The sequence below is a fragment of the Silurus aristotelis genome (genome assembly GCF_946808225.1).
Source record: "Silurus aristotelis genome assembly, chromosome: 14".
Taxonomy (NCBI): Eukaryota; Metazoa; Chordata; class Actinopteri; order Siluriformes; family Siluridae; genus Silurus; species Silurus aristotelis.
The window spans coordinates 20,951,839-20,966,854 of NC_139587.1; the positions used below are offsets into that span (position 1 = coordinate 20,951,839).

A 15,016-nucleotide genomic window follows, 5' to 3' on the forward strand; every position below is an offset into this window, starting at 1 on the left:
AAAGCCATACCATTATAAATAATGACAACTGTGTCCTGTGTGTCCTTATTGTGTTCAATTGAAATTAAAGGTTAAATGAATATAACTTAATTTCATTTTTTTTTCCAATTTCTCGTAGCCTGATCATATGGTTATACTGAAAGAATTGTACAAATAGACAGCAGATGTTTTTCCCCCAGCTGCAATACAGTATGCCTTGTCATATCGTGTTTAGCTTAGATAGGAGTTTGCTTAATGGGTGGGCTCATCTGAAACACATGACCCTTGCGCTGGATAATTCAATGTGAATGGTGCTACTGAGCACATTTTACTACACAATTCTGCTATGCTCACAAGCGCCATAAAAAGTTAAGTGTGGACATGCTGGAGCACACACACACACACACACACACACACACACACACACACACACACACACACACACACACACACACACACACACACACACACACACACACACACACACACACACACACACACACACACACACACTGGACAAATAGGTGGGTTCTGTGTTAGACGGACCTGCACAATGGGAGCGTTGAGCTCATCCTGAACGCTCTGACACAGCCTCTCCAGTTTCCTGGCACCCTCCAGCACTGTGCTCTCCGCCCACTCCCAGAATGCACTGTTGTCTAAATCAGTGTGTGGAAGCTGCATAAAGAAAAGAAAGAGAAAGATAAAATAACATCTATGTTCAGAATTTTGGTCAAGATATATTTCTTGGTTGGTGGATCCCAGGGGTATAACCTGATAATGTGAATTGTTTACTTTTTTTATGACCAATGTAGTAAAATGTAAAAATTCCAACTCTTGTTCCAACTAAGCACCAATGGACTCGTAAGAGCGCTGAACAAAGATCCGTTTCATTGACTGGATTACAGCAATTGGTTGCCTTAAGCTACGCCTAAACTTTTTACACAAGCCATTGTGCTATTCCCATCTGCCTTTCTTCTACAAACCTGATGGGTAAAACTGGTGGTGAGCTGCTCCATGTCCATGGCCAGGTCCTTTTGGAGACAGCTGAAGGCACCAAGAGTGGCCCAAAGCAGCTGCAAGGCATTGGCATTGAATGTAGGCAGCTCGTTGAGCAACAGTGTGTTGATGGTCTTGTAGGTGTTGGCAATGGCCTGCTCATCATAGCTCAGGCTACTCTTCTCCTCAATTCTCTCAAAGTCAAACAGCTTGTCCTGCCTCTTGCGGATCAGGTTGCGAGGCCCGGCCATCAGCTCTTGCAGAGAAGACAATGGTTTAAATACCAGATTCTTTAGGCGACTCTCCTGCAGGAACCAAATGTACGTTTATTAACATATTCCGCACATAATCTGTAATGGATGATTGTTGGGGCTGACTGGGTTCAATGTTTTGGAATGGAAATTAACGTTTTACGTTGTTGAAACTTTTACTCTAAACATTGGCACAACATATCTGCCTCCTCTGTCACCTTCAGCATGCTCATAGGGGTCCAGAAAACTCATTAAAATGAAACTGAAAATGAGCTGATATGACTTCTATTTCTCATATCGTTCATGCATAAACTTTCACTCACATAAACAGGGAATATCCAGAGTCTGAGTGCAACAGTAATTTCCTTTGAGAAGAGAGCAACCTTCTCGCCGTCCAGGTCCAAATCGGCCTCCTCCGGACTACAGCTGAGGAACCTCTGTAAGAAAAACAGTTCACAGTTCTGCATATTTACACTACAATATCAAAACACAGATGTGACAAATTGTCCAGATCCTTCATCCCAGGGTGAACTCTATATTGCTTTTTCCTCTTACCAGCTAAAACAGCAATGGAAATAAGCACATCAAGCAAAACTACCGCTGAGAAATGTGACATTAGATGACAGAATTTCTAAAATAAATTTATAATAATGTAAGAGTTTTTAAAAGGAACCTCGCATTCTTAACCTACCTGGAGGTGGCTGAGATACGCTGCCATGTTGGCATGCAGCTCTGTGACACCCTTCTCCAAGACAAAGAAAATGCCTGCAAGAGCATCAAACTCTTCATCCTTTAGCTAAATTTGATAATAAAGAAAAAATAAGCATCACTTATAGGACTAACAATGTGTCCTAAATGCATATAAATAGCAAGGCTTTTAAACTGTGCATGTCTTTTCAGCAAACTAATTCTGAGTTTCGGCGGTTGCCTGTTGCTAAAACCCTGTTGTTGCTATTCACAGTGTGTGAAGTGTTAAAGACAGTATGCATGCAGGCCTGATCGCCCATCAGGCTCATTTACACTAAACATAAAACAGACAAAGCCTATGCAGATTGAGGATTAATCTGAAACAGGGCGTAATCTCACTTTAAACAATGTATATGAGAGATTTAGCAAGCAGAGCACATTACCTTTGGTACAATACCAGTTTCATGTTTAATGTACTGGCCCAGTCTGGCGGTCTTCTTAGCAATGCTGTGTCCACTCAGTCGGTTAATTTTGTCTTTAATGGTCAGGGTTTCAGTCTTCTTGTACTTATCAGCTTTCCAAGTAAAAGAAAATGAAAAATACAAATGAGTGATATATGATAAACAGACCCTTAAGTGAATATACAAAAGCCAACCATAATTCCATAAGCAAACGGTGTTGATGTGTAAATGTTTCCATAACTAAAGTCAGGTTCTCACCCACTTCACGGAAGCGCTTGTACTCATTAATTGTACAGTTCAGCTGGACGGCGGTGTGGGCTGTGTGCTCCAGCAGAGAGTAGGCAGGATGCTGGGTATTAGTGTGCTTCTGTATGGTTTGCAACAACAGGGGGTAGCGGGCAATTCTCTGTACGGGCATCACCAAGAAAAAGCTGAGAGTTGAGGCGTTCACATCTGGTCTGGAGGAGACACAAAGAAAAGTGTAAAAAGTCCCTAATTTGTGCCGCTAATAATATAATATAATATAATATAATATAATATAATATAATATAATATAATATAATATAATATATTGTCTCAAAGCAGCTTTACACAGATATAGTGGTTATAAAAGAATGTATAAGTTTGTTCCCTATAACTGAAAAGAGGCAGTAGATGAGATTGATTGACTCCTTGGGATGGCATGAGGAAGAAACCCTTAGAGAAATCATACTCAAAAAGGAAACCATCCCAATCTGGGTGTGACCGCATGTCATTTTATATCAGGGATATGCAAGTATAATGCATTTCTTTGCACTAACTGCTTTATCTGTGCTAGATTACTGAATCTGTCTGGGGCACACATATTCATCCGCCCATTTACACTTGGGATGATATTTGTCTACCAGAAAGCAAAGGCAAAACAAATCATAACTTACTATATATTATATATCAATTAATAAATGTACTATATTGTTCTAAACATTGAAAAACTTCTAAACCAACATTAGTTATTTGAATAATAATAATAATAATAATAATAATAATAATAATAATAATAATAATAATAATAATAATAATAATAATAATAATAAAAAAAATTCACCTCCTGTACCTTTTATTGACTCAAAAAAAAAAAAAAGCTTTTAGGAAATTATGTAATAAATGTGACAGACTGCTGAGACAATCAACCAGATCATTGATTCCAAGGTGATAAAAGGCTGTAAACTGAACAACTGAAGTGTGATAATGACTTACGCAGAGGACTTGATGACTTTCACCATTTCTAGCCACTGGGCTTCCTTCTGCTTATAGTTGTTCTCTATAGCTGTGATGTTATTATAGTTGGCCAGATATTCCTTGTATGCTGCCTCTATGTCTTCTGACATAAGCAGGAAAGAGCTACCTACAAAAAAAAAAAAAAAAGAACAGTTCAAACTACGGTTAGAATCAACAGGAATAATTTTATCTGTCCAAATCTAAAAAGAGACAACTCTAGCAAAGAATAGCTTGAGTCTTTAAAACAAGGTCATTTTTCTGTCATGGCTGGTAAAATAGCTTTTATTTTCAGCTTCAATTTGGGGATCTGTTTACAACACCTTGAGGCTGAAAAGTATTTTTCTCACGTCCCTTTCGTTTGTACAGTCTGGTGCAATTACATCATTACATAGCAGTTTTCATAGTGTGGCTGAGCTAATTTTGGCACATTCCAATCAAACAACTCAAATGCTTGAAGTGATGGGTGTGTATTAGAAAATATGTACAGAGGAATTTGAACTTGAAATTCATGATTGCTCTTTGGCACTATGTATGTCTACAAATACACGATGTAGGTGTCTACAAGGTAAGGTCACACAGTGCAAAAAAAAGCACCCAAAGGAATCTGAACTTGACAGTCTAGTTTTTTTCCTGTAATACTTACAGAGTTTTTCAAGGTACTGAGGATCACTAGGCTTTATGTCTGTCTGGTCTAGGATGCTGAGAAGTCGGCTGGACACATTCATCACTTTGTCAATGTGCTGATACATTCCATCCAGATTGGGAAGTGGGGGCTAGAGGGGTTACAAAAGGTTTTTATGTAACATTTTGTAACAGAGAACTGTTCAATTCCCCATTGTGACTGGGTGATGATTAATTTTCTATAACAGCAACATTGAGAATTGTGTAGCAGCAAATCACAGGATTTAATGAATGAACTTGTTCTAATATGTTATAGTTTCTTATGATCAATGATTCACAAAAACAGAATAAATGTTTTACATTGATATTGTGTCATTTTCTGTTAGATGTTTATTTGTAACTTTTTTAAGGGTCCAACTAACTAGAGAAACTAACTTGCTATATAGATGGAACACTATTTCAAAAAGGAAAAAAAAATGTTAGCATAGACAAGTTTCTGTTATGTGACAAAAATAAAATATTACATTAGCCTTAATATAAAACAGTTTGCTTAATCAGATTACAGTCAAGACTACGATGTAGATACATACTGTCTATTACAGCAATCCCAAACCTTTTTACACTATGGACCTGTTTCACACAAGACAATTTATCCACAGACCCAGAGGAGTGCGTAACAAGACAATATTGTGCATATATAATCACGTATTTAATTATTACATATATGAAAATGTAACTCAACTCACCATAAAGCAGAATCAGTGGAAAAAAAAGTGACTGGAACAAGTGCAGGAAATTGGCATGGGTGGAAACGGTCACTGTGCACACCATGCAAGTCAACAGAATGGTAATAAAATACACTTTAAAGCTTTTATTCTTTCTGTGTGGCCTGGTACCTAATGATCGACGGCACAGTGTTTGTTCACTACTGGTTAGAGACCCCTGGTATATTAGATCGTCTGTGCTTAACGGATTGAATATGCAGATGATTAGATCGAACGTCAGAACAAAAGTGAGAAGAAGACCTACCTGTAGTTTCAGGAGATTGCCTTGGATAGTAACTGTGCAAATCTGCAGATGCTTCAAGTACTTCCTCTCCGTGTCCACCAGCTCTTGCATGGCCATGATCTGCCTCTGAGCTGCCCTTTCCCTTTCCGCTGCCTCTTCCTGGGCAGTCTTAGACTTCCTCTCAGCGTCCTTTTCTTCATTCTCAGTACTGTCCACATCTTCCACAGACACCACTGGTATCTGTCCTATTTCATCTCCAGCCACCTCATTCAGTCCAGGGAGTTCCTCTGAGGTTCCCTGCCTGCTTAGCCTCCCAAATCGACGATTCATACCAGACCTGCCTGATAGCTAGAGAAACACAGAACTTCAGGTTAGCATTTTAAAAAGGCACAGAAACTTAGAGACATAATAAAAATGTGTGCCTGTCTGATTGGTGGAAAAACACAGAACTTCAGGTTAGCGTTGTAAAAAGGCTAGCACAGGACACAGAGACATAACAAAAGAGATGACAAAGAGGAAACAAGCAATGTTTTTTCCAAGTGAAGCAAATGAAATGTGGTTTTATAACAGCTAACAGCTCAATTCATTTCAATTATATTATTTGTCTTCCAAACAAACGTTCGTTCGTTGTCTTTCCCGAACGAATGAACGAACGTTCCGAACGAAGTAAGAACGATAAAACAACCCCTCAAAAGGAACAACAATCCTTAAGGTATTATTATGTACTAACATTGCTACTCTACAATTATGTTCATATAGCCAAAGGGGAAAATACACTCTTGAGATTATTATTCATAGTACAATTAAATCCCAAATTAGCATGTTTGTCTGAAAATCTATTATTATTAAGTTCTATTATAGCAGTTTGTAGACCAGGGTGGGACAACCATGTGCGCACACAAGTGTCTCTTCTTAAAACGATGCCACTTGCAGCACTTGCAGGTTTTCATAAGGTCCTTGACCTTAAGAAACCCTGACTGAACATAAAACAGTCTTCATAGAAATATGCTGCATGACAAATAAAGGAAACAACGTTGCCAGGAAAGCATCAAGCATCATATGACTGTTCTCATCAGCTGTGTCAACATTTACGGAAATACTAAGCTTACACTTTTTTTCATGAAGCAAACCACACAGATATCCAACAGAGATAAATTACATTAGTTCAGATGAGCTTGCATGTACACAAAACCGCCCATGCTCAGCACGTTTCGCTGAGCTCTGACAGCCCTGTATAAAGTGGTGCAGTGCAGTGCAACCCGCCTGCAGTCGAGCAGAGAGGAAACCGGCAGGTTTGTAACCAAACAGATTGCTTAAAATATCTATTAAAGTGCATCGTTACCTTCATAGTTAGAGAGCATTCGGTGCTGGTTCTTCCTGTGTAGACAGAGCACAGGCAGAGAAGTGTGTTTCAGAAGAGGAAAGTCTGGCACCAACACACACAAACACATACACACAATCTGGCTGGGGTAACTTTCTCCACTGAGTCAGACTGCAGGGCCTCATGTGGCATGGGTGTGTGACTGAAGGGGGATGGGTGGGTCAGTGGAAAAGTGGAATCAAAGGAAGGAGGGGCCAATAGCCAGAGGAAAAGGGATAAGGCCAGTAGGGAGGAATAGACACACACACACACACACAAAAAAAAGTTGAATAGGCTGATGGACAGCAGCAGCTTACAAACAGGAAGTGAAAATTGCTGAAGGAGCAGGCTAAAGTGTACACAAAACCAGAAGCAGGATGTGCACACACAAACAAACAAAAATCTAAGTAGACAATGAAAGAAAATTATAGGGGACCATTAGTGTGCTATCTGAAATTACACTACTAAACGTAGCATTTAGGACTATACTATGGATGGGATATTTAAACCAGGTGCACACTCATTTACACCTCAGGGCAATTAAGCATAACCCAATTCACCCATTGCCATGTTTCAAGGAGGGGGCAAGAAACCAGAGAACACAAAGAACTCACACGAGAAGACACCACTGAGAAACCTGGATCAAACGGAGGTCAATGATGGCGGACACAGAGATTTGTGTACTTGTTGCACATTTTAAAACATGTATATAAGAGTGGGAATATATAGCTTAAGTGGACATTTAAATACTGCAGGATAGAGGACAAATTAAAAAAGATACAGATTAAACTTTATGTTGAAGGCGTAAACATCCTACAAAGCTGTAGCAGATGTGATTTACTTGCACACTATTGTGAAAGTTAAACAAAGCACAGACAATCAACTGAGTAGCTGTGAACAAATTACCAAGGCATGGTGCAAATTATACACAAACGTGCACATGATCTGCGGTCACACAACGCTACAGAATAGATATCATGTAGCTACCTGCTGCCTTGCAATAAATGAAAGGGAAGCTCTCTGGTGAAATCCTACATGGATAAAGCTGCCTCGTTTTCATTATATTAACCACAATTTGACTACAAACCACACGTTTGTTTAGTCATGCACATGCTGTGATTCATTAAATTCCAACAATGCTCATGTAAAATGACTTGGCTTGGTCATGATGCTCACAACAGACAATGGAGTATTTATACACCAGTTGGTCAGAGAACTTATTTCTCTACTAATTAACCTAATGCATATACAACATCAAATTTAAAAAGATTTGTCTATGATACCTCACGCACTGAATAAATGAAATATATATAAACAGTAAAAGGTACACTAAAAAGTACATTTCTTTTTAGTCTTAAGATGCTGGTGAGGGAAGAATATTAAAAACAATGATTAAAAAAGGTTGACATTGTTCTTTCACAAATCAGAATGTCGTGTTAGATCATTGTGGGAAAAGATGGCTGAAAGATTTAAGGATAGCTTCATTGAAATTAAAGAAAATATGTACTACATTAGGATAATTTCACCATCACACTACTAAGTTGGTAATAATTTTCCTATAATGACACAACCTGTTGATTTTGTTTACGTATCTGGCAAACATCCAAGTCTCATCCAAGGAGAAAGTCTGTTTAGCCCATTACTATTACTATTATTATTATATTATACTAAGCCACTGTAGCACCACTTCCCCATAATAATTATTTCACTTATAGTACCTTACAAAAACCCAGCCATTATGGATGCACAAGCCAGTGCACTCTTAGTGCCGGTCCCAAGCCCAGGTAAATGGGGAGGGTTGCGTTAGGAAGGGCATCCAGCGTAAAACATGTGCCAAATCAAATATGCGGATCACAAATGAGAATTTCATACCGGATCGGTCGAGGCCCAGGTTAACAACGACCGCCACAGGTATCGTTAGCCGACAGGGTACCAGTGGAAATTGGGCTACTGCTGGCCGAAGAAGGAGGAGGAGAGGAGGAAGACGTCTACAGAGACGGCAGGGAAAGGAGCAGTGTAGGAGGGTGGAGGTTCGAGTTGGTACTTTAAATGTTGGTACTATGACGGGTAAAGGGAGAGAGGTAGCTGACATGATGGAGAGGAGAAAGGTAGATATGTTGTGTGTTCAGGAGACCAAGTGGAAAGGGAGTAAGGCCAGGAATATTGGAGGTGGGTTTAAACTGTTTTATCATGGTGTGGATGGAAAGAGAAATGGTGTAGGGGTGATTCTGAAGGAAGAGTACAGTAAGAGTGTAGTGGAGATGAAGAGAGTTTCTGATAGGGTGATGATCGTGAAGGTGAAAGTTGAAGGAATGATGATAAATGTCATCAGTGCCTATGCTCCACAAGTGGGCTGTGAGATGGAGGAGAAGGAAAGATTCTGGAGTAAGTTAGATGAAGTGGTAGATGGTGTACCTAGGAAAGAACGATTGGTGATTGGGGCAGACTTTAATGGGCATGTAGGTGAAGGGAACAGAGATGATGAGGAGGTGATGGGTAGGTATGGTTTTAAGGAGAGGAATGTGGAAGGGCAAATGGTGGTAGATTTTGCTAAAAGGATGGAAATGGCAGTGGTGAACACTTATTTTAAGAAGAAGGAGGATCATAGGGTGACGTATAAGAGTGGAGGAAGGTGCACACAGGTGGACTATGTGCTATGCAGGAGATGCAACCTGAAGGATATTGGAGACTGTAAGATGTTGGCAGGGGACAGTGTAGCTAGACAGCATCGGATGGTGGTCTGTAAGATGGTTTTGGAGGCGAAGAAGAAGAGTTGGATACTAAGGAAGGAGAAAAGGATTTATACCGATTGGCCAGGCAGAGGGACCGAGCTGGGAAGGATGTACTGCAAGTTAGAGCAGTAAAGGATGGAGAGGGAAATGTCTTGACTAGTGAGGAGTGTGTGTTGAGAAGATGGAGGGAGTATTTTAAGCAGCTGATGAATGAGGAAAATCAGAGAGAGAGAGGGTTGGACGATGTGGAGTTGGTGAAGCAGGATGTAGATAGGATTAGTAAGGAGGAAGTGAGAGCAGCGATCAAGAGGATGAAGAGTGGAAAGTCGGTTGGACCAGATGACATACCGGTAGAAGCGTGGAGATGTTTAGGAGAGATGGCAGTGGAGTTTTTGACCAGGTTGTTTAACAGGATTTTGGAAGGTGAGAAGATGCCTGAGGAATGGAGAAGAAGTGTGCTGGTACCGATCTTTAAGCATAAAGGAGATGTGCAGTCTTGCAGTAACTACAGGGGAATTAAGTTGATCAGTCACACCATGAAGTTATGGGAAAGAGTAGTGGAAGCCAGGCTGAGAGAAGAGGTGACAATCTGTGAGCAACAGTATGGTTTCATGCCGAGGAAGAGCATCACAGATGCCTTATTTGCTTTGAGGATGTTGATGGAGAAGTATAGAGAAGGACAGAAGGAATTGCATTGTGTATTCGTGGATTTAGAGAAAGCGTACGACAGAGTGCCAAGAGAGGAGTTGTGGTATTGTATGAGGAAGTCAGGTGTGTCAGAGAAGTATGTGAGGGTGGTGCAGGACATGTATGAGGACAGTGTGACAGCAGTGAAGTGTGCAGTAGGAGCGACAGACTGGTTCAGGGTGAAGGTTGGACTGCATCAAGGATCGGAAAGGAAAGGGCCCTGAGCCCTTTCCTGTTTGCAGTGGTGATGGACAGGTTGACGGACGAGGTCAGACAGGAGTCTCCCTGGATTATGATGTTTGCGGATGATATTGTCATTTGTGGTGAGAGTAGGGAGCAGGTTGAGAAGAGCCTGGAGAGGTGGAGATATGCGTTGGAAAGAAGGGGAATGAGAGTCAGTAGGAGTAAACAGAGTACATGTGTGTGAATGAGAGGGAGGGCAGTGGAGTGATGCGGTTGCAGGGAGAAGAGCTGGAAAAGGTGGAGGAGTTCAGGTACCTGGGGTCAACAGTGCAAAGTAATGGAGAGTGTGTTAGAGAAGTAAAGAAAAGAGTGCAGGCAGGGTGGAGTGGGTGGAGAAGAATGACAGGAGTGATTTGTAATAGTAGAGTATCTGTAAGAATGAAAGGGAAAGTTTATAGGACTGTGGTGAGACCTGCGATGTTGTATGGATTAGAGACAGTGGCATTGAGTAAAAGACAGGAGATGGAGCTGGAGGTGGCAGAGCTGAAGATGTTAAGGTTTTCGTTGGGAGTGACGAGGATGGACAAGATTAGAAATGAGTTTATTAGAGGGACAGCGCATGTAGGATGTTTTGGTGACAAGGTGAGGGAGGCGAGATTGAGATGGTTTGGACATGTGCCAAGGAGGGACATGAATTATATTGGTAGAAGAATGCTGAGGATGGAGCCACCAGGTAGGAGGAAAAGAGGAAGGCCAAGGAGGAGGTTTATGGATGTGGTGAGGGAAGACATGCAGGTAGTTTGTGTGAAAGAGGCAGATGTAGAGGACAGGGTGGTATGGAGACGGATGATCCGCTGTGGCCACCCCTAATGGGAGCAGCCGAAAGAAGAAGAAGATAGTATCTTACAAAAGTATATTCCAGAGGCTATAAAAATATCTGTAATACCCTGAAACTGAGTTACAGTACAGTGGCCAGGATCATACAGAGGTTTTCCAAGATGGGCTCCACTTAGAACAGGCCTCGCAAGGGTCCATCAAAGAAGTCAAGTCCTTGTGCTGTGCGACAGGTGCAGAAGCTGCGTCAAAAAACAGACACAAGTGCTGCCAGCATTGCTTTAGAGGTTGCAGAAGCAAAAGGTCCGCTTGTCAGTGCTCAGACCATACAGCACACACTGCAACAAGTCGGTCTGCATGGCAGTCATTCCAGAAGGAAGAATCTTCTGAAGCTGGTTTACAAGAAAACCTGTCCAAGAGCATGAATTACTGGAACCATGTCCTGTGGTCTGATGAGACTAAGATAAACTTGTTTGGCTCAGATGGTCTACAGCATGTGTGGCGACGTCCTGAGTAAGGAAACACTGATTACAATATGTACTGACATTCTGAAGCAGAACAAGATGCTCTCCCTTCAGAAACTGGGCTGAAAGACAGTTTTTCAACATAACGACCCCAAACCCAACATCAAAATGACAACTGCCTTGTTAAGGAACGTGAACGTGATTGTGTGGCCGAATATGTCTCCAACTCTGAACCCTATTGAGCACCTGAAAAGCATCCGCAAGCGGAAGGTGGAGAAGCATCATGTGTATAACATCCTGCAGCTCAGTGATGCTATAATGGAGGAGTGGCAAAGGATCCCAGCAACAACCTGTGCAGCTTTGGTGAATTCAATGCCCAGGAAGATTATTGCAGTGCGAGATAACAATGTACACATTATAATACAAACAGACAAAGTTCTTACATTTTCACTTAGGATGTACTCACTTTTTTTTACCAGCTATTTTGACAATAATGGCTTTATGTTGAGTTATTTTCAGAGGACAGCAAATTTGTACTGTTATACAAGATGCACATTCACTACTCTAAAATATATCCAAGTTTAATTTCTATAGTGTTGTCATAATGTAGTAATGGTTGTTCAAATGTGAGGGGTGTAATTACGTTTGTAAAATACTGTATATAAGTAAGCACCGGCATTCCTTAGAGATCTCTTATCGTTTCATAACTTACACAAAAATCTTTTTTTATGTGAAGTGAAATATATTAAGATTTGGTAGATGAAGGAGGACTAAGAATTTTTTTTTGGCTTGACCTAACTCACTTTTCAATGTAATAATTGAAATATATTATAATATCAGAAAACTTAGACATTGAAACTTGCATTACATAAGGAGACTGTGGAAGTATTTAGGTTTACCTTTGTAATGATGTGCGACACATTAAAAGCTAACTTTGTGACTCAAGCTTTGCCACAAGGTGCGGATTTCATTCTTTTGTATTTGTATCCTCTTTGAAAGGAAAAAAAAAGGAATAGTCTAATTTGGGGAAATCTTCTAGTCTTACCTTGATTTTGCCTTTGTGCAACACACTGGTTTTGAAATTAAAAATGGATTGTTATAATAATTCATATCTCTAATTAAGAAAAATAAATAAATACATTTTTCAAAACGTTTTATTCCATAATCTAGCTAAACGGTACGAGGTAACCAGTTGCAACACACCTCTTATTTAGGTAATACGCTGTATATTTTTGTTCTCAATAAGTAATAAAAAGCCTTGATACATTTAAATAAACAAACACATGGTGCATTATAATTCATTTCAATACTTAGGGAGCCTTGGATTTGTGAATGATTTCAAAAAGTGTTATAAAACTGAGTGAAAATGTCAGGAAAAAAAAAAATAAAGAAAAGTGAGAATTTTTTTTACACCCTTATGGAAAACATGAAAGAAAATGAAAGATGTAAAAAAGATTATTCAACATGTGGACACTGCCTATAGGACATTCAGGTAATTCCGGTAAGTTAACATTCTTTCAGGAGCCTGTCAAAAGTTTGGAAACATCTACACTTTATCACTATTAAGATATGCATGCATGTTCTTTTGGGCGTTTTGTTTATATGCAACTAACAGGGTAATTCAAAAGCTATGAAGATGTACATTGAAAAAAATTATGTTGAGCTTTATTTTCATTGAGAATTAAAAAATAATAATAATAAATACACCCTTAGCATTATTAACAGCTTTTTACACTCTTGGCATCCAGACAGTTAGTTTCTCTAAACATTCATCTGAAGAAATGATTCTTGTAAAACTTGCCAAGGTTTTCTTCACTAGTTAGAGATTTCTTTCTGACCTTGTGATCCAGTTCATCTGAGCAGTTCGATGGGGTTTAGGTGTGGTGATTGGGCAGAACATTTCATGATAGATATCGCTCAATCCAGCTGTTTGCTTTCTAAATAATGCTTACGCCGTTTGATCGTATGCTTCGGCTCACTGTTGTATGTTGAAGTTGGTCTCAATTAGCTGTAGTCCAGGCAGATTTATGGAAGTTTGGAATAGTTCCCATGTTGGTCCCATCTATTTCAGACAAATAAAGCTTCCATCTCCATGTTGAAGGTAATCCACTCACATCTACTCTCCGTCTTACACTTAAAGTTCAGTTACGAAATGAAATGTCCAATTTGGAGTCATCCGGACTCACTATTCTTGCATGTTTTTGGCATTTACCTACTTTGCTACATATAAACAAAAACACACGCATGCGGCTCAAAATCAGTAAAAGATAATGTTTTCAAACTTTTGACAGGAACTGTAGAGTTCAAATGAAAAGTTCAGTTTCATTTCTTTCAAATCCAAACACACTGAATATAAGCCACGCATTTGACATATAACTGAATAACACTGTAGGTAACTTAAAACTACATTTCCCAGCATGAAAGCACTGTTTCTGTACTCTTTCTTTACATGACGGTGTACACAAGTTTTAATGCTAGAAATTAATTATATAATATACTATATAGCCATATAGGCATGTATATAAAACAGAAGTGAATTATTATTTATCTTTAAAATGTTAATTAGTTTTTTTAATGCATTGTTTACATAAAGCTACCTGAGATACCAGAGTGAAGTGGAATGGTCACCTCTCCATGTAAAAGCAAAAGTAAAGTATTTTGAAACATTTTGAAACATTTTGTGGTCTTTAGAAACATTTTGTGGTATTTAAAAACATTTAGAAACTAAAAACTAATGAAACTTGTTTATAATGTGAAGCAGGAGATGAAAGCTGTGCAGGTGTGGACCTCGCCGCATCTTACCTACAGCCAGGAGGAGACCACCTCACTCATGTCGGAGAGCTTCATGCTGTTCAGACTCTCAGCACGGTTTACAATCCGATTAAAAGGCTCAAGCGTGTTTTCAGACGTCAGTGTAAATTGAACGGAATAATCCAAAACCATGACTCAGGCCGTAACCTTCTGGCGACATTCCTCTCCGCGTCTTCAAGCCTGTCACGTGAGCACGCGCACCGCCACGTTCCCCAAGCAGCACGTCAAGACAAACTACAGGCTACCAAGAGTCCAGCATGTCCACCCGAGTCCACAGTCCACCTCGGACACACGTGGAATATGATCCCCAGATCGCTGCACGACGCCACAAAGCGGATGTAGGGACGCACTTTTAGCAGCAGAGCACCTGTCGGAACGTGACGTCAGCGCTTATCAAACAGCTATGGGGAAGTTGACAGATATATGTATACATCTGCTGACATTGTGTGCGTGTGCGTGTGCGTGTGCGTGTGTGTGTGTGTGTGTGGTTTATAATTTATTTTTGGAAAGATTTGTGTTAAGAAACAAAGTGATATGGTGACACCGTGTGGACATTTAAAGTAAAGCAGCATGATCTAAAATTATATGTACAACAATCAGGCATACCATTATGACCACCGATCAGGCATAACGTTATGACCACCTGCCTAATATTGTGTTAGTTCCCCTTTTGCAGCAAAAACAA

The 15,016-nt window shown here is 40.0% G+C and overlaps 1 protein-coding gene across 2 annotated transcripts in view; it reads right to left on the reverse strand.

Moving 5' to 3' along the window:
- arhgef37 (Rho guanine nucleotide exchange factor (GEF) 37) overlaps nucleotides 1-14,745 on the reverse strand; it is a 21,886-nt gene extending 7,141 nt beyond the window's left edge. The window contains exons 1-10 of one of the 2 annotated variants that reach the window (XM_083560728.1): nucleotides 14,323-14,745; nucleotides 5,282-5,608; nucleotides 4,275-4,404; nucleotides 3,611-3,758; nucleotides 2,633-2,832; nucleotides 2,357-2,487; nucleotides 1,918-2,022; nucleotides 1,550-1,663; nucleotides 963-1,280; nucleotides 526-654 (exon numbers count right to left, since the gene is read on the reverse strand). In XM_083560728.1, coding sequence (XP_083416854.1) covers nucleotides 526-654; nucleotides 963-1,280; nucleotides 1,550-1,663; nucleotides 1,918-2,022; nucleotides 2,357-2,487; nucleotides 2,633-2,832; nucleotides 3,611-3,758; nucleotides 4,275-4,404; nucleotides 5,282-5,590 — 1,584 coding nt within the window. In that variant the 5' untranslated portion in view covers nucleotides 5,591-5,608; nucleotides 14,323-14,745. Of the gene's footprint in view, nucleotides 1-525; nucleotides 655-962; nucleotides 1,281-1,549; nucleotides 1,664-1,917; nucleotides 2,023-2,356; nucleotides 2,488-2,632; nucleotides 2,833-3,610; nucleotides 3,759-4,274; nucleotides 4,405-5,281; nucleotides 5,609-6,602; nucleotides 6,788-14,322 lie in introns of those variants that run through there. The other variant, XM_083560727.1, reaches the window with a different exon arrangement.
- Between the last annotated feature and the right edge of the window lie 271 nt (nucleotides 14,746-15,016).